The sequence below is a fragment of the Eutrigla gurnardus genome (genome assembly GCF_963514095.1).
Source record: "Eutrigla gurnardus genome assembly, chromosome: 7".
NCBI classification, from domain to species: Eukaryota; Metazoa; Chordata; class Actinopteri; order Perciformes; family Triglidae; genus Eutrigla; species Eutrigla gurnardus.
Genome location: NC_139921.1, coordinates 14,905,386 through 14,927,027, shown reverse-complemented (window position 1 = coordinate 14,927,027; position 21,642 = coordinate 14,905,386). Strand labels below are relative to the sequence as shown.

The window sequence follows — 21,642 nt, the reverse complement described above, 5'->3', positions numbered from 1 at the left end:
CACACATCAAACTGTGCAGCTCTGTTCATCAGAGGTTAGCGGCTGCATGAGGACCATGAGGACCATGAGGGAGAACATGGACGTCCCCACTATTCTGCAACAGCAGTGCTGTGTGAAGAGAGTGCAACACATTTCTTTGTCGCACAGTTGGTGTCTCCCTGCCTTATTATCTGGAGCATCCACAGTTAGTGAAGTGTTGTGTTGTCTACTTGTGGACCTCGGTGTCACAGTGGGACAGAGACCACATCAGCTTCACCATTAAGCCACGAGTACACAGGAACGTGCTGTAACATGGCTGCAGGCTGTGGTGTTGTAACCATTGTGTTCTGGTGTTCATGATGAATTGATGGTGGAATTGTTTTGAGTCCAGTAAGAATCACTGAATAGTTTCATATCTTTTTCTCTGGTGTCTGGTGTCTTTTCTCTCTCTCTCTCTCTCTCTCTCTCTCTCTCTCTCTATTTGATCTTCTATCATCTCTCCAGACTCTGTCAGGCTGCTGAATGGGACTAGTCTGTGCTCAGGCAGACTGGAGGTGAAGTCCAACCAGTCCAACCAGTCCAACAAGTGGTGGTCCTCAGTGTGTGAAGCTGACTTTGACCAGCAGGATGCAGAGGTGGTCTGTAGGGAGCTTGGCTGTGGGGCTCCTTCAGTCCTCCAGGGGGTGCTCTATGGAGACGTGGGGGCTCCAACGTGGACCAAAGATTTCCAGTGTGGAGGCCATGAGTCTGCTCTCCTGGACTGTAGAAGCTCAGGCTCAGATAGAAACACCTGCTCACCTGGCAAAGCTATTGGACTCACCTGCTCAGGTAGAAGAGGAGCTGCAGCTTTGATCTGGTTAATTTCTGTTTTCATCAAACTCACTTTGCTCTTTGACTGATGACTCTCTTCCATCTGTTCAGATCCTGAAGATGTCAGGTTGGTGGGAGGAGCCAGTCGCTGTGCTGGAACACTGGAGGTGAGACAGGGAGACTGGAGACCAGTGAAGTACGATGACTGGACCCTGAAGGAAGCAGCTGTTGCCTGTAGAGAGCTGGACTGTGGCTCTGCTGTTTCTGTAGGACTGAGAGAGGAGTCCTCATACAGACCTGTGTGGTGGATCAGGTCTGACTGTGTTCATTCTGGATCCACTCTGAGGGAGCGTGCAACACCATTCTCCTCTTCCTCCATCCTGAATCTTACCTGCAGAGGTAAGCCTCTCATTGACATCATCTATGACATCATCAATGACAGTAATATACCAGAACAGCAGCAGACTGATGAGCTCAGTTTCAGTAAATCAGCTGCTGAATGCACCAAGATATCTGTATGAGAGAAACATCCACATGTGCTGCTTCAGGAGTCCTCTGCTCCGACCAACAAGCAGCCTGAAAGGACTCCTTCTTGAGCTCCACAGCTTTCTGAGCCGCTGGTTTCCACCAGCAGGTTCTTTGGTTGCCACCATAGCAGGCACCAAAAGTGGCACAACTCTGAGCAGCTCAGTCGGGGGCTCGTCAGTATCTCCACCCCCACGTGGAGTCCTTCCCCCTGAACACCTCCTTAGAAGGAGAGAATCCAGCCCCAATGGCTTTTACATCTTACAGCTCTGTTTCTAAACACAGCTTTATTCTCAGGAAAATAAGAGAGAATCCAAAGTTGTAACTTCTCTGGGTGGAGAGCAACGTTTGTGGAGTCTCTGCGCAGAAGGAACCGAATAGAGGATCTGCAGATGATGATGCGTTACTGCTTGAAAACATATTGAAAATGTTGAACGATGTGATGTAACACTGCTGCATGCTGTGGTGTTCTAAACATGTGTTCTGGTGTTACAGTTTATTTCAATTTCTTTGGAACATCTCTTGAAACTTTGTTAATGTTCTTAAAACCTGATTTGTCTAAATAGCTTCCATGTTCCAACGCAACACCATAACTCACCTGCAAATGGTCAGAACTCACTCAAAACATTGAAGTCGTGCTTCAAAACAAAGTTAGTGTCTCATATAAAAAGTCTCTGCCCTCCAAATGAAAAGTTCCTTTGACCTCATGTAAACAATGGTGGTCAGAATGTTGAGATGTTTTTCAGGATGGCAGTGGAGCCTGGAAATGTTCCTTATATCCACATTTCATGTTTGTCCTATTTCTCAAGTTGACCCTGAATGTTTCCTCTACTAGAATGTTCTTTTTGTCCAGTGAACTGAACACTTAACTGAATACTATCCACATGCTGATTTCATCAGTACAAGTTTCTTTTACAGTATTGTTTCCATGGAAACTGTTCCTGTATTTTTATTCATGTAAAACGACTGTCTTGCCCTCCCGACACCACCAAGGGTCCTTCCTCCTCTTCTTCCTCCAGCAGGCAGTTGCCCTGATGATTATGTACCTGAGCAGGTTCCTCCATGTTCAGACATTGTGGTTATTCTGTTGTAGTCCAGCTCTATAAATATGTTTGGTAACAGCCGTACTCATGAATAGCACCTGTCAGCTGACGAGAGATGCCGTGTGATTGGTTGATGTAAGATGGGACAAACTCCTCATTGGTTAGTGAAGTTCAAGTTTCTCCTGACAGATAATTTACCAGTTTAGTGGACGTTGGAAAATACTCCATAGTACATATTGGGTCATATCTTGCACCCAGCACATTACACTTTCAACACCAACGCAAGTATCGTCACTATTTTCCATCTGACGCACAGTGGACCTTTCCGCCAGATACGCACGTTGGTAAGATAGGAAATTAACTTACAACTGACAAGTTTCCCTGGTGCTATGTTGGTGTTTCTCAAACCATTCCACCACAGACCAGGTACATCCATCCATCCATCCATTGTCTACCGCTTATCCTGTATTCAGGTCACGGGGGGGGGCTGGACCCAATCCCAGCTGTCATTGGGCGAAGGCAGGGTACACCCTGGACAGGTCGCCAGTCCATCGCAGGGCCAACATGTAGAGACAAACAACCATTCATGCTCACATTCACACCTACGGGCAATTTAGAGTCACCAATTAACCAATCCCCATCCTGCTTGTCTTTGGAATGTGGGAGGAAGCCGGAGAACCCGGAGAGAACCCACACTTACACGGGGAGAACATGCAAACTCCACACAGAAGTAACCCGGGCCGACCCGGGAATCGAACCCGGGATCCTGAGGCGACAGTGCTACCCACTACACCACCGTGCAGCCCCAGACCAGGTACAACCTGGTTTAAAGTCAGTGGCGTGTTGTTTGGATGCTATTTTAAGTGCGCATGCTTGGCCATATGTAGCGTGTGCACAACGCGCGTACACCTGCTTCTCTCATCCACAGGGACGCAGCAGTTCCCATTGATGCAAACCATAAATAATTATAAGAAACAACATTTCAACACTGGGGAAACCATTGTGGAGTTCACGAGGATATGAACACACAGGCATATATCTAGTGTCTCCCCCCGCCTGTTAGCGGAGGAATGTACCGTTACGGTGCGGCGCCTTGGAAGGAGCGCGCCATTGTTCCCCTGTATACGGTCAACATGGAGTCTGGGGGAGGGCAGGGTGAAGCCGCGGTACTCCCAGCAGTGTGTGGAGGAGAGGCTGGAGGAGGGAGAAAGACGAAGGGGAGGGGAGGCTCAACTATGTGTGGACGCAGGCCGGTCTTCCATGACACACACACACACACACACACACGTCACACACTTATTGGGCTTTTACTGCCCTTACCAGCACCGCTGGAACCGCTCTGCCCGTGCTCCCGGTAAATCCACCACTATAATAGCAATCAGCCATGGAACAAGCGCCTCTCGCTTTTAAAGGGAATGGGAGATGACGCTCCGATTGGTTTATTGCATGTTACGCCCTTTTTAGATCTGCGTTGGACACAAGAGTCATTTATCCGCCGATATAATAGACACAATGTCCGAGATCTGCCCACAAAGACACTTGAGGCTTCAAGCTTCAGACCTCTAGAATAGGGCCCAATGATAAATGGTAAATGGTCCTCATTTATATAGAGCTTTTATCCAAAGCGCTTTACAGTAATGACTGACATTCACCCATTCATACACACATTCACAAACCGACGGCAGAGTCAACCACGCAGGGCGACAGCCAGCTCGTCAGGAGCAATTAGGGTGAGGTGTCTTGCTCAGGGACACCAGGCACTCAGCTAGGAGGAGCCGGGGATCGAACCGGCAACCTTGAGGTTGCCAGCCAACCCGCTCTACCTCCTGAGCTAATGAACCATGATATTCATATGCTGACACATTTAGACAGTTGAATGGACTATTGTGCATGTGATGACTCACACCATGAAAGAATTCATACATGTTTTGAAGAGAACAACTATTCAACTGAGAAGCAACATAATCAGTTTTGATCAGCAAGATATGTGTTAAAGTGTTAAAATGATTACCCGATGGTTTAGAACTGGAGGAAGGAGATCGGAGTCAGCTCAAGGTCCAAACAGGGATTTAATCTTGATCAAGAGGAGAATTCACAGAGCAACATGCTGGTCTGTTACAAGGTGAAGACTCATCGTGCTTTGAGACAAACATGGTATTTATCCATCTTCTGTGGGTGTGTTTTCACTCAGTTCACAGGGATGGAAGTTGTAAACTCAAATGTTTAACTAAACCTTGCATGGGTCACAAACCCCACCTGGGTCATAAACCACAACTATGTCGCAAGGCACACATGGGTTGCAAAACACACACAAATGGCCACAGGTCACAGGTCACAGGACACATTTACATTCACACCAAACCTTCTCATGTGTAAGTCTTCAGTTCAGATATCTCTCATCAAGAAGTACAAAATTTCCATATCATGTTCAGTCATTAATGGCACAAATTATAGATACTTTTACTCATTTGCATGTATGTGTGAAAACATTTGCAATTTGTTTATAAGAATGAGAAAAGATAATCTGTTGTGAAGCAGTGGCCAGTGGTTTACAGCTCACATGTTGTTTTGAAAATTCATTATCTTTTGAGAATTGTGGCAAAGCAATTGAGAAAAACTGTAAATGATGAACTGATTGAGGAATTGTTTTGAGTCCAGTTTGAATCGCTGAATAGTTTCATGACATCTTTTTCTCTGGTGTCTGGTGTCTTTTCTCTCTTTCTATTTGATCTTCTATCATCTCTCCAGACTCTGTCAGGCTGCTGAATGGGACTAGTCTGTGCTCAGGCAGACTGGAGGTGAAGTCCAACCAGTCGTGGTCCTCAGTGTGTGAAGCTGCCTTTGACCAGCAGGATGCAGAGGTGGTCTGTAGGGAGCTTGGCTGTGGGGCTCCTTCAGTCCTCCAGGGGGAACTCTATGGAGACGTGGGGGCTCCAATGTGGCCCAAAGAGTTCCAGTGTGAAGGCCATGAGTCTGCTCTCCTGGACTGTAGAAGCTCAGGCTCAGATAGAAACACCTGCTCACCTGGCAAAGCTGTTGGACTCACCTGCTCAGGTAGAAGAGGAGCTGCAGCTTTTATCTGGTTCATTTCTGTTCTCATCAAACTCACGTTGCTCTTTGACTGACGACTCTCTTCTTTCTGTTCAGAGCCTGATGATGTCAGGTTGGTGGGAGGAGCCAGTCGCTGTGCTGGAAGACTGGAGATGAGACATCAGGGAGACTGGATACCAGTGTATGACTCTGACTGGACCCTGAAGGAAGCAGCTGTTGTCTGTAGAGGGCTGGACTGTGGCTCTGCTGTTTCTGTAGGAGAGAGAGATGAGATCTCAGACAGACCTGTGTGGAGGATCAGATCTGACTGTGTTCATTCTGGATCCACTCTGAGGGAGTGTGCAAGATCAGGTTCCTCTTTCTTCATCCTGAATCTCACCTGCTCAGGTAAGCCCCTCAGTGACATCATCTATGACAGCAAGGTTCCCAGTATGTTCCTTCCTCTGTCCCAGTGACAGTCAGTGGTTTCCACTGGACTGAAATGTAAGGTTCTCCAGGACAATGACGTCCTAGAATGTAGAGAAGTGGGCTGGTTTCTGGAAGTTTCAGACCCTCCATAGACTGCTTTGCTTCACCTGGCAGAACACACCTGTCTGTCTGTCTGTCTGTCTGTCTGTCACACCTGTGACATCACTTCCTGTTTCCGCAGTGCATCTTGAACTAATTCTAATATTTAACGCTAGTTTGTGGGCTATAAGTCTCATGTTGTGTAATAAATATTTACAAACACATCTTTTGTGTTTGATAATTATATTAACCATAACGATAATGACAATAATAAAGGTTATTTATATAGCACTTATCAAAATAGTAGTCATTACATCCTGCTTTTTACGAGGCAGACATCAAAAGAGGAAAGGAGAGAATAAAATTTTGCAAAATACACACATTTCCACAGATATTTATGAACAAATACGAATAAATCCAAATTAATTCTTGAAAAAGATATCAATCTGAAAGTGGTCACAAACTACAGGTAGCATCTAACAGGATGTAACTGTTTCTATGACTTCCTGTGACGTCTATGAAGGCTGCTGGAAAGTGTTGGACTGTACAGCAGCTTTTAGGCTCCGCCTCCTGCTGCTGCCGCTTGATCTCGTCTACTTTCCAGACGAGCAGCAGTTCATCTCCGAGCCTCATGTGACTGTTCATCATCTCTCTGTTTTTACAGACCTGCTGCTGCAGCCAAACATCTCCGTGTCCTCCTCCGTGGACGGGGTCTCCGAGGCCCAGCAGCAGGGGTTTCAGACGTTCAGGGGCTCCACCTTCATCGTCTTCTGCTCCGTCCAACCACAGTACTCAGGAGGCTCCTTCCAGCTCGCCTTTAACTCCTCCAACTCAGCACACAACTACACCCAGCCAGCTGTCAATCACACTGCCCACTTCCTGTTTCCTGCTGCAGAGCCCACCCACCAGGGACGCTACAGCTGTGTTTATCACGTCCATGTTCTTTCTCATAACCTCTCCTCTGAGAGCCGTCTGCTCTCTGTCACTGTCGTAGGTAAGCTGACTGTTCAATTCCTGATTAGCATGACCGAAAGAAGTGAAATGTAATAATATTCTTTTAGATTTAGGTTTAATCCCACAGACACAAAAAGAATGTGGCTGCAGCTGAAAATGAAGCAGAAGAATATTGTGCAAACAGGCAGCCTAAGACATATGGTTTTAATCTTATGCCAGATTGCCGTCAGGCTGCTCCAATCAATGTGCTTCCATATCTATTAGATGGAAGTTTAGGTTCACTGTCTTTGTGGAACAGAGGACCCAGAGTGTCCCTCTTCTCAGGCTTAACTAAACCTGCTTTCTGGAATCCAGCCCTGATCTAGTGAACAAAGTGAAACCAGGTCTGTAAATGGTGACAGCAAACAATGGACTGGAGGACAGGATGCCAGGTCCCTAGTTTGTGTTGAATGGCAGCTGTTGGAGTCATGATGAGTCATGTGATGACTGTCCATGTGTTTGATCATCAGATCTGACACCTGTCATCATCAGATTGGTCACCGTGCCGCTGATTCTGCTGTCGGCGCAGGTCGGCCTTTACTTCTACTGTAAGGTACTGACACATGTCTGTTGTTGAGAGCACTGACTCAGTCTGTGTTCATTGACCTGGAGAGAGGAGCCATGCAGGAAGTCACATGTCTGTGTGCTGTCACGTCTCTCCAGGCCGGCAGGGGGCAGAAGCCGGGCAGACGGGAGGACGTGGAGCTGGATTACTACAACCTGGGCGTTGGTGCAGCTGAAGGAGGGCCGACTGAACAGGAAGGAGCTCGGGGAGCAGAGTAGCACCTCCAAGGAGCTCCTCTCACATCCACATGGGTCTCTAACACACCGACACCAGCTCATGTTCATACGCATGTTCCTCTGGAAATATGACACATTTCTACAATATTGTTATTACTCTGGACATGAAAAGATGTGTTGCTGTTGTGACAGACTTCCTGTCTGTGGCTCTCCGAGCTTACTGGTTCCTACTGAAGACGTAGATCTTTAACCCTTCGGGGCCCCTGGGGACATTTTTGTTCTTTTCATTTTTGTTTTAATGGTCATTTTGGCTGTGTTAATGCATATGGCTTAAAATTATGCCAAGGAGTGTATTTTTGGGGGATTTTTTTTTATCAACCTTCTATACTATGTCTATAATACATTGTGACCCTTAGAGACAAAAATGTCCTCATTGAAACCCATTATAACTGTCATGTTTGACCCCAGGGCCATTGCAGCATACAGTCATGATTTTTTTCCATTTCCTATTTTCCACAAGATAAAGCCATTTTCCTATTTTGGGAACAGAGGAAATTCCATCTTTTTCCAAAGATTCACTGTCTGTTGTATAACAGATCATAGCAGGCCAGTGGAATACACAAACCTTTATGTTGCCATCTTTTGCTGAGATGAAGTCGAAATAATGCTTGTATTTCCAGCTGGAAAATGCGTATCTCTCCCCCTCCATTGTTTACGTTTCTGCCGGTATAGCCTACTACACGCGACCGTCCGTGAAGGTGTCGGCTAACCTGAGACGCAAGAAGAAAGCAAATCTTTTTTGTTTACTGACAAAAATAGTAACGCACCGTGTATTTGGATAAGTAACTTTAATCTGACTACTGGTTTGGCAATAGTAGCGCGTTAGACTACTCGTTACTGAAAAAAGTAGTCCGACTACAGTAACGCGTTACTAAGTAGCGCGTTAGTGGCATCACAGTGTAAGTTGAAAGGGTCCATAAGGTCGGTGGCACAGTGGCTAGGGAAGCCGCCCCATGTACAGAGGCTTAACGTCCTCGATGTGGTGGTCCCGGGTTCAACTCCTGCCCAGGACGTATTTCCTGCATGTCATCTCCCGCTCTCTCTCCCCGTTTCCACACTGTCTGAAAAAGTAATAAAAAGACTTGAATGGCGCTCTAGCAAAAAAAAAAAAGTTACTTAAAAAAAGGAAAGGGTCCATAAGGGTTGAAAGACAATTAGAAGGTGGCATTTGAAAGCAGGTGTAGTGGAGTCCAAGCAGCCGGTGTCTTTGAAACCAGAGTCACACCGACAGTCCATAGTACAGGGGGGACAGTCATAGTACAGGGGACAGTCCATAGTGCAGGAGGACACAGTCCATAGTACAGGGGGACAGTCCATAGTACAGGGGGGACAGTCATAGTACAGGGGACAGTCCATAGTACAGGGGGGCAGTACATAGTACAGGGAGGCAGTCCATAGTACATAGTACCATAACACTGGTGACAGACTGTCTGTCCAGACCACACCGTACAGAGATTCAGCACATACTGTAGGTAATGGGGGGATTGGTCCATATTGAAGTGGGGGGGTTTGGAGGTCGGTGCTATCTCTGAAGCGTGATGATCTGCTGGTGATTCTTCTGTACCTCTTTCCTGATGGTAAAAGAGTGAACAGGTGATGTGCTAGGTGGGAGGGGTCAGTGGTGATGTGTTTAGCCTTCCTGATGATTCTGGTGTCATAGTGTGAGGCTATGGTAGGCAGACTGCAGCCAATGACCTCGGAAGCTCTGTGCACTACTTTCTCTTGCTGTTGTTTCTCCTGGCTGGTGGCGTTACCGTACCAAGACAGGAGAGAGAAGGTCAGCTCGCTTTCTACCACAACTCTGTAGAAATGAGTCATGCCTTTCTGGCTAACCCCAAATGTCCTCAGCTGACGGAGGAAGTTGAGTCTCTGCTGGGCTTCGTTGACAATGACACTGATGTTCAGGCCCCATGAGACTGGTGTATGGTGGTACCTAAGAAGCAGAAGGAGGAGACCCTCTCACCAAGCTGGCCATCGATGGAGAGGGGGAGGTGTTGGGCTGCTTTCTTTCTGAGGTCAACCATCAGCTCTTTGCTTGTAGATGTATTGAGGATTAGGTTGTTGTCTTGGCACCACCTCAACAGCTGTTCTACTTCACCCTGGTAAGCACCCTGCCGCTTTCCTGATGTTTTGACGGTGGAGCAGCCTTCTGACATCATGCTCTGAGATTGAAAAGGGGAGGGGGGGGGGGGGGGGGTGGTAGAAATCCTTCAGCCTCTCAGGAAGGGAGGGCTCACAGTCTACAACATGATGCTTGCTCTTGTAGTTAGTGATTGTCTACAGGCCCTGCCAAACACCCTTAATGTCATGGAGCTTGTTTTCAAGTGTGACTCTAGAAGTGGCTTCAGCTGTTTGAACTGCCTTTTGAAGTTGCTGAGTTTGTATTGGTCTTTGTCCATTGTTGTATTTGTCTCACTGCATAGGCGCCTTACCTCCTTGTTGAACTGAGGCTTGTTGTTGTTATGGTAACAGGTTTGGTGGGATAGACACAGACTCACAGACATTGATAGAGGACATTACAGTGTCAGTGAAAATGTGGATATCATCATGTTCATCAGGTTTAAAAACACCATCTTCGTCCTTGGTTTAGATGTTTGGAGTCTCTGAAGGTATTTAGGAAGGAGGAATACAGTGTTGTGATCAGACTCACCGATCAGTTGTATCCGGGAAGAGTTTTCTTCATGGAGACGTGGTTGAAATCTCCCAGCTGCAGAGTCCTGTTGGAGGTCCCAGAGACAACTTCATTTGTTAGTCACATATGTCATGACTTCACGTCAGCGCCCCCTTGTGGTTCACATGGCTCATTGTTGTTGTGAAGTCGTTTTGGCATCAGGACATATTTAGCTGAAGAGAAACATAATGAACAGCTTATTTTTGTGATGAACCAATGTATATATTTCATAAGAATTCTGCTTCATTTTGTACATAAAGTGTTGACTTAATGTTGTACTTTATAAACAAGTATATGATTTTGTATTTCAGGATTTTACTCTTATTAATCAGTTTGCTAAATTCATAACAATTGTACTTGATTTTGCTATTTTTCATACATTTTGAGCTCATTTGACTTAGTTAAGGAGTGTTGTTGTTTATCGTGATTTTTTTATTCATGACAATGTTTTATATTATGAGAAGATCAAGCAAAAAGCCAAAATGAAACAAAAATACAAAAAAACGAACAAATATAAGGCCATGGGATGATCAGTAAATCAAAGCAAATTTCAAAATAAAAGTATGTATATCGAATAACGATGAAGCATCTGGCTCAGGGAGTTTGCTAATTTTTATACTGAACAGATTTTGATGAGAAATATGGTCATAACTAAGCAAACAATCTGAATAAACATAAGAAACATATGCAGCAGGTCGATACAGTTGAAGTAGAACATTGAAATCTTCACTTTGTATATTTGTTTTACATACCTATACATTACATTTTATGCCTATATTTGATTTCTAGACTATTTCATGTCGTATTTTTTCATTTTGAACTGCTGTGATTTTGTTTTGGACACATTTAATGAGCTTTGTTGGAGGAGCCTGAGATCCAACGACTGCTCCTCTGAAATCCTTGTGCAAATGAAAATAAATTCATGTTATACATCATGTTGACTTTCTTTCTGTTTTTCTTGTGACAAACTCTGAAATGAACGACTACATGTTGCCACATTTAGCTCTTAACATTTAAAAAAGTGATGTGAATATTTTAAAGTCACTTTTTACCATATTTCCAGCAATATTTGTGAACTTCAACAACTTCATGTCATATTTACTTTTCTTGTAAAAAAATATGTACATGTGCAAAGTGTGATACATATTAGTTGAGGGTGTTATTAATGACATGTTAAAAGATATTTCAAGCTGGTTTAACTTTACACAACAAAACTACGATCTTCCAATTAAAGTTGATTTAAATTTTAACCGCTAGTTATTTCAACATCATATTATCAGTTAAAACAAATTATTGTTTTACATTTTAAATGCCAGAAACTTTCCCTTGCCGAGTCACACAAACACAAACGTCTGCATTCAGGGGCGTAGCCATCATTTCAGAAGTGAGGGGGACAAATTGAGGTCTATTGAGTGATTTATCATCCTCTCACATTCAATTGCACCTCTCCTTAGTGGCTCAAGAACCGCATACAGCACAGCACCAGGGGACTGACTTTAGTTCTTTAGAATTATATACTATCAAAATCTAAAGTCAAAATCTAAAATCTTAAGCTGAGTTGACACAGGATGACTCTCTAACATCTACAGGGTAAGTAGCCAGATAATAAATGTGTGAAGCAAACATTTTTCTCAGCTAGTTATATTCTCTTCTCACCTGTGACCCTGCATGATCATCCTTGCTGGCCTCTGGTCCACTTTCTCCTCCCTGACGCTGCTCTTTCTATTATGTAAAGATTAAAAAATATGTGCAAAACAATAGTGAGCACAAGTTCTGTGCAGAAATTAAGGAGGAGTGGGTATATTTCTAGGTGGTAGAGTAGCCAAAAATTGTAGTCAAGTAAGAGTGTTGTTACTTTATGTAACCGGGTGGTAAAACCTGGCATGTTTGTGTTTTCACTTTGGTTGTTAAATCCCTGAAAAATGTAAAGTTTATATGTCATTTGTTGATTTATTTTGATTGTGCCATTTCTATTTGTTAAAACTGTGAAGGAGATTTTAAATGTTTCGCCACAGTCAGTTCTTAAATATGGTCACTAGAGGGCAGCGTTTAGCCTGGGGATTTGTTACTGCGCCAAGTGCATTATGGGTTTTGTTTTGATACGTGTGGACCACGGAGAGATTTCAGCCAGGAAGGACGGTGATGTGATGCCATTGTGTGAGGAAGAAGGTAAAAAACGAACAAATTGTGTTACATACCGCTGTATAAAACCCTTAAATAAAGGTACCTGTTGATATTTGTAACTGATGATTGTATTTACTGTTGATCTCTGCGGATTTTGGACACGAGTCGCCGATGCACTAATGTTCAATGACATAAGCATGCTAGCTAGTGTAACGCCGTGCTGTGTGATGTTGAGTTTGAATGTGAGCAATGCTGTTTTAACTACAGTTATTTTGTTTAGAGAAAAGACTAAAGACTGGTGAAATCTATGGTGAAAGGTCCACGTGGCACTAAAAGTTCAAGATGTAAGTGCTTTGAATTCATTAAGTGACATTTTGACATTATCTGAGGTTTGTGATTTTGAAATGTATGTGTAACTGATTGCATCCTTCATTTGCAGTAGTGGCCACTGTCATATTTTATCACGTTTTATCGTACTTTATTTTATTGTATTTTATTTTAAACAACACCCTCTGTCAAGATGTGGAAAATGGTGTTCAACAAATAAAACTAAGGCTACAAAAACCCCAGAAGTAATTGTGTCCTGTGTGGCATCAAATTCCACGGGCTGCATAAAGACGCAAAATCAACGAACGCAATGTGTTCCAGGTTTGGCAAATCACATTGCGTGCGCTGAATTAATCTATTTGCATCTACTCCTCCCAATATTTTGCGTGTTCTGGAAGAGACGGCCATATTTACATATTCATTAAGGCAAACACGCTCAATGGATTGCGCGTGCATCTGCTCTAACATGGTAAAAAAGTCAAAGTGCAGTGCATTTATCCGCGATCCCCATGGCATGCTTTGTCATATGGACTTATTGCCTCATCTTTGCAGGTCTTCAGAAAGTTCAGTCCCGGACCTAAAATGACCAGGAAGTGGTTTGTAGACACATGACTTTAGCTGCCGACTTTGCTATCACCACAGCCTTTATTAAATTTTAGCCATACCCTATAGTTCCCAGGCATGGATATTTTAGAAATAAGTAATAAAAACAGGGGCGTCAATTGGGTATGGCAAGGTATGGCAGCTGCCACACCTTTGCTTTAGGGGAAAATGGAAATATTCGATTTTTTAAATAAATGTATGGAATTACTCTGTGTCAATTTGTATTGATTAATCTATTTAATACATATTAATTAACTACAAGTGAAAATCAGAACAACACTTGTCAACACTTGTTGACCTGATAAAACAAGCATTTATAAAAATTTGTTGACCTGATAATACAAGCATTTATAAAAACTCAGCGAAACTTTTTCATACTCTCGCGTGAAACTCGCGTCACGGAATCAGCTGGGTAAACACGGAAGTGGCTACGCTGCGGTAGCATAGCAGCCGAGGATAGAAGCTATCAGGCAAGTGTTCTTTTTAAATAAACTCCTGGTGTACTTACAAACTTTCAAATGCCTCGTTTTGTGAGTACAGACCCTATGTGTACTACTGCAGAAGTTTGGTGACATTCCATGCATTATTAGTGGGGTAATTTACGAGATATACCCTCTGTACCGTAGCGCTAGTACTAAGCCATTCGGCTGATAGCGGCTATCTTGACCAATGCTGACCATCGCTAAAAATGCTTCCGAAGGGGTGTTTGGCTGGATGTCATGGTGGAAATTACCTCGGGTGCATTTTACTCCGAACCATCACTTTAACGAGGCTGTTAGCCACTCCAGCACCCTCTTCTCCCTCCCTCTCCTCTTTGCATTTGGACTTTAACAGTTTTAAGTTGACCTGGTATGTTCACGTGATATTGTTGCAAATACATAGTGAATGAAGTGAACAGACTGAGCGAAATTGTGTTTGTCAGAAAGGCTACTACTGCTCTATAACCCTGCCGCTTGCTATCCATGGTGCTGAAAACGTAACGGCGCATTTGACTGAATTGATTGATTAACGTGCGTAGTTAAGTGTTTGTGTCCATAGTTATGTTAGCGGGATGTGAATGAGACTGCATTTGAAAAAGTTAAAATGTTCCTAACCACACAGATAAGCTACATAGCAGACTTGTCACTTTTGTTATGATTATTTGCTGGGCATGTATATTGATTGATACTGTAATAAATATGGGTTTTATCCTTTGGCAGGAAAATACTGCCAATGTGAGAGCCTTTAAATAATCACAACGGTATAGGAAAATATACATTTATTAAATTATCACACGTTGAATATATAAAACTATTGCATAGAGGTAAGGAGGACTACAAATGACTAGAGGTCACCAGTCACCACAGGACGATCACTGCACGTTTCATCTAGGTGAAGAACCACTACACAGCACACACAGGGCTAGTTTCTAGCTTAAGGTACACCATTTCAAATCACAGCACGCAATACCCTCAACGCAGGAGGCACTGCAATTTATCAATCACAGCAACTTGAGAAATCACAGCAACCCACTCTCACCGTTTAAAGTGAAACCGTATGGATGTCCCGCTTATGACGATAGCTCTCCCACCTGTAACCTCCTCCCCCTCTGCACTACACAACGGCCTATATAAAACACACACACATACAGAAATACATTTAACAACAATATTGGTCAAACTTAACTCGCCCGCTTGACGAGACCCTCCCCCAGGGTCTGAGCTTGTGATGCCGTCCAACTCCCCGGGGAGCGGCTTCGCTGGACGGCACAGACAGTTCGGCTGGCGTCAGCGTCGCGCACGGCAGCAGGGAGTATGAAGAGCAGTGGCGGCTCCTGCACTCTTCTAAAGCCCGGCCCTAACTTCCTACAGGAGGCAGCAAACCTCCCCTCCTCACACAGGAACCTCTGACCCCCTCTCTAACTATCTTCATCGCCGGCAGTCCTAAACGGCTGCGAACGACACCCTCCCTCCCAAGAGTGCCGAACCGCAGCAGTCAGATGCTCTTTCCGTGCCCCGTCTGCTCTGTCCTTTGTCACCTTCCAGACGACCTCCCACCCGCAATCACACACACACACACACACACCTGTACTCAATTCCCTTGATACACAGGTGATGTTAATTACGTCACCGATTGTGTCCCCCAGCATATTCACATCACAATACTGTAGTTAAGTCATGTGACTAGTAACCTTGCCATACCTTAGCTTTGGCTGAATTGATGCCACTGCTTTATGTATCAGAACACAACACACACATTTGCACCTGATGTAGCATGTTGTTTCATCTCATTGTTTTCTCACTATTGTCTTAGAATTTTAATTCAAAGCACTGTTTTGATCTAAAGAAGTCCTCCAGGTTTTCTTTTTTAAAACGTGTTGTTAGAAAGTGTCATAAAGGTGATTGTTTAAGGTATAATGATTTCAATGCTGTTATTATAATAATTATGATCTATGATAATAACAGATACATTCATGCATGTCTTATCTTGTTTCTGTAATTTATTTACTCCAATCAGATTCATCACGTGATGTATGCATCTGCTCTCATGTGGTCCACAATCACCTTCAGGTTTGACCCTTTTCCTGATTCAGCTCCCGAAAGCATGACTGTCAGTTTGTTCTGCTGCACCCTCAGGTGGTGGATGACTGCTACTACACCTTCCTCAATGACGAGACTGGAGGTCCACTTTGCTCCATCCTCCAGAGACATCCCATCTTTCTCATAGGAAGAGCACAATCATATTGAATTAAGGAATACAGATGAGTATTTCACCCCTACATCAATTCAAAGCGACGGGCTAATTATACATTGTAAATATATAGTTCAAAATCCGTAAAGCCACTTCTGAGGCAATGCTCGAACCATACAGTGAACGAAGTCATGAAATATGAACACTTTTGACATTAATTATTTGAAAAGGCGTAGACTAGATTACATGAAGTGAACACTTTCTCAGAGTGGTTGACTGATTGTCTGCACCTCCTGATTTGCTCACACCTGCTGTAGAAGATATTTCCACGACATAATTTCTCTGTAACTTCCTGAAGAAGGCTGGATGCTGAAACACATTGAGGTATTGTTTTTATTTATTTTCTACCTGTGGGGGATGTGATCGTTTTAATAAAGGCATTTTAAAACCTTCTTGGAGACGAGTGTCTGGGTTCCATTCACCACCACTGTATTTGGGTGTTCTTGTTGAGATTGTTTTGTGCATCAAACTGAGAAATGTGAAGAGCACTTCAATGATTTAGGCTAGAAGTCACATGAAGAACACATGAAGTTTCATGCAGACTTTTACTGTTTCAACCCACTTCATTACTCAGACGTACTGCAGTGGTGGAGACAGAGATTATTATTAATGTAACTTCTACCATTACTATTCTACTAAACCACTGTGATGTAACTTCAGACGTGACACACCTTTGACCTTTTATACTTGTAGTATGGGATTAATCCTAATTATTGTTGGTTAGACAGAACAGATCAAAACAAACACACAGTGGTTCAAATGGACATTATGGAATCAGTTTTCTCCAGATGTGCTGAGAATCACCACAAACACACAATGTCGCTTCATGTGAAACTGGTTTATTAAAGACAAATGCAACAATAAAACAAACATGAAGGATGTTGATCATGTGACGACACAGATGATTTTATTGGACGGATTCATCCATGATTGATTCAAGGAACTCAGGATTTCCATGAAAATAAAAAATATTTTCACAATTTTACTAGCTATGTTGCCTCAAAGCAACAATATGCAACAGTGGAATGAGGATTCCCAGTTTTTATGCTAGTAAGCAATACTAATAGCAATATAACATTTCACACAGATGGCAGGATACCAAGAATTATATAAGTATTTGTCAGTTAGTGCCTTGTTTTTTATTTTTAAAATACTTAATAACAATATTTATGATGACAGTTTAGCTATTAGTATTCATAGGCATAGCCTAGAATTTATAGCTTTGTAAGCTCAGAAGTGCATGTGTGTGTGCGTGCGTGCACGTGGTGTGTGTGTGTGTGTGTGTGTCAGTCAAATGTTCAATCTGCCACTAATATTCCTAGATACATATAATAATTGTGTCATTATCCTTTTCAGTGACAGTGGACCGGCCCCAGTCTGCTTGGACCGCATAGACCACTGGTCTGTCTACAGTGAAAACAGAGGGAGGTGTAAATATCCTGGATGCAATGGCATAATCAAGGTCAAGTGCATTAAAACAGAAATTAGTTTTCTCTCCAGTTTTTGATTTCTTAACATGAAAACTGAATGAGAATGAGTGCATAAAAATAATACACCTTTGTTGCGCATTGTTGCTTCTAGGTAACAAACCCCACTAAAATGGTAACTGGTTGTAACTGTATTTACTTTTTCAGCACAAATGTGTTTTTTAAATTAAGATGATGTTGAAGATCTTTCATAAAATGTGTTTTATTATGAAATAAACTGCACTTTTTGTATTTATTCCACTTATTGCATGTTGTTGCACCAAAGTAACATACCTAAATCTACCCCCTATTATTATAATTTGTCTAAATTATGTGTTGAATTGTTCAATGTGCTCTATGACAGGTAATAAAATGTGTGGAAATATTTTTTTTCTCCATTATTTCATATGTCAGGCAATGGAGGGTTAAATCAAATCACATCTGGTAATCTGGTCTGGTCTGGAGTGGTTTCTTCCTCATTTCCTCTCCTTTCTCTAAGAGACTAAAGACAGACAAGAGGAGACAACAGAAAATAAATACATTTGGCAAAATTATTTAACTATAAAATAATTCTGATTCTGAAAATGAGAGTAAAGTTACCTTTTTAAAATGGAGGGGTCTCAGTGCATCCTGTCTCCTTTGGTCATCTGGTCTGGTCTGCTCTGGTCTGGTCTGGCCTGGCCTGGTCTGGTCTGGTCTGGTCTGGCCTGGTCTGGTCTGGTCTGGTCTGGTCTGGACTTGTTTCTTCCTCGTTTTGTCTCTTCTCTCTAAAAGACAAAAAACAAACAAACAAGACAATAATTAATGAACCAAATCAGGAACAAACAAATATTAAACTGCGTAAGAATTCTGATAACATAAAAAATGGTATATTTGTCTTTTTAAAGGTGAGGGTTCCTGGCTCCTGACATCTCTAAAACAAACAAACGACAAGAGAAGAGGATAGTTAATAAATCATGTCAACAACAAGCACAATTATTTAACTGCATAAGAATTCTGATAAATGTAAAATAAATGCATATTGATCTTTTTAAAGGCGAGGGTTCCTGACATCTCAACAACAAAAAACAGAAAATAAACAAATTTGGCAAAATTATTTAACTATAAAATAATTCTGATTCTGAAAATGAGAGTAAAGTTACCTTTTTAAAATGGAGGGGTCTCAGTGCATCCTGTCTCCTTTGGTCATCTGGTCTGGTCTGGTCTGGCCTGGACTGGTGGTCCGGTCTGGTCTGGTCTAGACTGGTCTGGTCTGGACTGGACTTGACTGGTCTGGTCTACTCTGGACTGGTCTGGTGGTGTGGTCTCGTCTGGACTGGTCTGGACTGGACTGGTCTGGTCTACTCTGGACTGGTCTGGACTGGTCTGGTCTGGTCTGGTCTGGTCTGGTATGGACTGGACTGGTATACTCTGGACTGGACTGGACTGGTCTGGTCTGGTCTGGTCTGGTATGGTCTGGACTGGTCTGGTCTGGACTGGTCTGGTCTGGTATGGACTGGTCTGGTCTAGTCTGGACTGGTCTGGTCTGGTCTGGACTGGTCTACTCTGGTCTGGACTGTTGGTGTGGTCTGGACTGGTCTGGTCTAGTCTGGACTGGTCTGGTCTGGTCTGGACTGGTGGTGTGGTCTGGTCTGGACTGGTCTACTCTGGTCTGGACTGTTGGTGTGGTCTGGTCTGCACTGGTCTAGTTTGGACTAGTCTGGTGGTGTGGTCTGGTCTGCACTGGTCTAGTTTGGACAAGTCTGGTCTGGTATGGACTGGTCTTCTCTGGACTGGTTTGGTGGTGTGGTCTGGTCTGGTCCGGACTGGTCTACTCTGGACTGGTCTGGTCTGGACTGGAGTGGTCTGGTCTGGTCTGGTCTGATCTCGTCTGGACTGGTCTGGACTGGACTTGACTGGTCTGGTCTACTCTGGACTGGTCTGGTGGTGTGGCCTGCTCTGGACTGGTCTACTCTGGACTGGACTGGACTGGACTGGTCTGGTCTGGACTGGACTGGTGGTCTGGTCTGGACTGGAAGGGTCTGGTCTGGTCTGGACTGGTCTGGTCTGGTATGGACTGGTCTGGTCTAGTCTGGACTGGTCTGGTCTGGTCTGGTCTGGACTGGTGGTGTGGTCTGATCTGGTCTGGTCTACTCTGGACTGGTCTGGTGGTGTGGTCTGGTCTGCACTGGTCTAGTTTGGACTAGTCTGGTGGTGTGGTCTGGTCTGCACTGGTCTAGTTTGGACAAGTCTGGTCTGGTATGGACTGGTCTTCTCTATGCTGGTTTGCTGGTCTGGTCTGGACTGGAGTGGTCTGGTCTGGTCTGGTCTGATCTCGTCTGGACTGGTCTGGACTGGACTTGACTGGTCTGGTCTACTCTGGACTGGTCTGGTGGTGTGGTCTGGTCTGGACTGGTCTACTCTGGACTGGTCTGGTCTGGACTGGAGTGGTCTGGTCTGGTCTGGACTGGACTTGACTGGTCTGGTCTACTCTGGACTGGTCTGGTGGTGTGGTCTGGTCTGGACTGGTCTAGTCTGGACTGGTCTAGTCTGGCAAGAGGGGACAATAGTTGTGTTATTTTAGGACATCTCAGTACAACATGAACACAATCTATTTCACTTCTAGATTTCCTGTAAAGGACGACTTACTAAAGCTTGATCTCAGCCGATGATGAGTCAGCAACATGAAATCCCGTTGGCGGTGTTTCGTTAGGGAGTCCCCCCGCGGTCCCCCGTAGTCCCCCGTTGCTTCAGTGTGTCAGGTCCACAGGCCAGCTCCAAGAAATAAAGAAATGTGCAAGACGCACCAAAACACTGGCCTGTGTGCTGAATCCATGATGAATAAACTGTTTACAAATGTACAATATTTACCCCTCAGACACCCATATCTTTCATATGGCACAGTATGTCCACAGGGGCCCCGGTGCAAGACGCTACCAGGGGCCTCACCGGCCCGGCCAGACGCACAGGCCGGCTCTGAGGAGTAAAATCCAAATGTCTCGTATGAATCCTCCCAGCATGAGGATAAAAAGGTGGACGTCCCCGGTGCAAGACGCTACCAGGGGCTTCACCGGCCCGGCCAGACGCACAGGCCGGCTCTGACAAATAAAATCCAAATGTCTCTCAGCACGAGGATGAAGCGGTGGACAGTCCCCGGTGCAAGTCGCTACCTGGGGCCTGAAGGTTTCCTTTACAAGAAATCCCTTAACGCCATCCAATCACAGTCTGAGGCATTTCTTTGCTGGATGCAGATGGCTGCTGCTGCTCTCCTCCTCACAGTTCTTTCTTTTTCGTCCCCGGGTTTTTAAACACTGAGCAGACTCTTTGGTGAACCGACAGAGGGTTGACATGAGGACTTGTCCATCTGCCTCGTAGTCGCTCACCCTCCAGCGGTTTGTCAGCTTGGTGCTGGCACAGCGGTAAACAGGAGAGATGACTCTGGTAACAGTCCTGCCATCAACCTCCATGCGTCGGACACAGTTTCTGAGGTCCCCCTTCAGGGCTCCCAGGCTCGCCTTCTCAGGAAGAGGTGGTGTCAATATTGGACGAAGAGAAGGAATGGAGCCTGCAGGGGGCTCCACCAGACCTGACGGTGTGATGCCCTCTTTCTCCTCCTGCTCCGCATTGTCGAAGAAGGGTGTGGCGGTCAGCTTGGAGCGGAAGTTTCCCTTGTAGGGGATCATCGGGAAATCTCTGGAGCCTGTGATGAGGTTGTGGTACAGGCTCAGGATGGAGTCCCTCATTGACTCGATGCTGGAGCTGCTCAGAGGACGGTTCCTCATGTTAGTAACCATGAGCTGGAGGTCTCGTCCTGGCCGAGGCAGAGCAGCTGAATGGAGGGTCAAGAACAGGAAAAGGTTAGTGACATAATCAGGATGACATGATTGGACTCATTAAGACCAAGATTAACGAGTCAAAATAGCTTCAAAGACACACAGAACAACATAAAAGAGTCTTAATGAGGAAAACCTTATTTAAGATTATTTATGTGGTTCAAGTCCAGCATGAATAATGTGAAGACTTTACCACACTA

The 21,642-nt window shown here is 44.3% G+C and overlaps 1 protein-coding gene across 1 annotated transcript in view; it reads left to right on the top strand.

Annotated features, from left to right (window-relative positions):
* LOC311015864 (scavenger receptor cysteine-rich type 1 protein M130-like) overlaps nucleotides 1-21,642 on the top strand; it is a gene marked incomplete at its 3' end in the record, with an annotated part of 214,626 nt that overhangs the window by 43,449 nt on the left and 149,535 nt on the right. Inside the window, exons 8-11 of the mRNA XM_084013304.1 lie at nucleotides 484-807; nucleotides 901-1,188; nucleotides 5,106-5,411; nucleotides 5,505-5,795. Of these exons, the coding sequence (XP_083869430.1) occupies nucleotides 484-807; nucleotides 901-1,188; nucleotides 5,106-5,411; nucleotides 5,505-5,795 (1,209 nt within the window). The remainder of the gene's footprint in view (nucleotides 1-483; nucleotides 808-900; nucleotides 1,189-5,105; nucleotides 5,412-5,504; nucleotides 5,796-21,642) is intronic.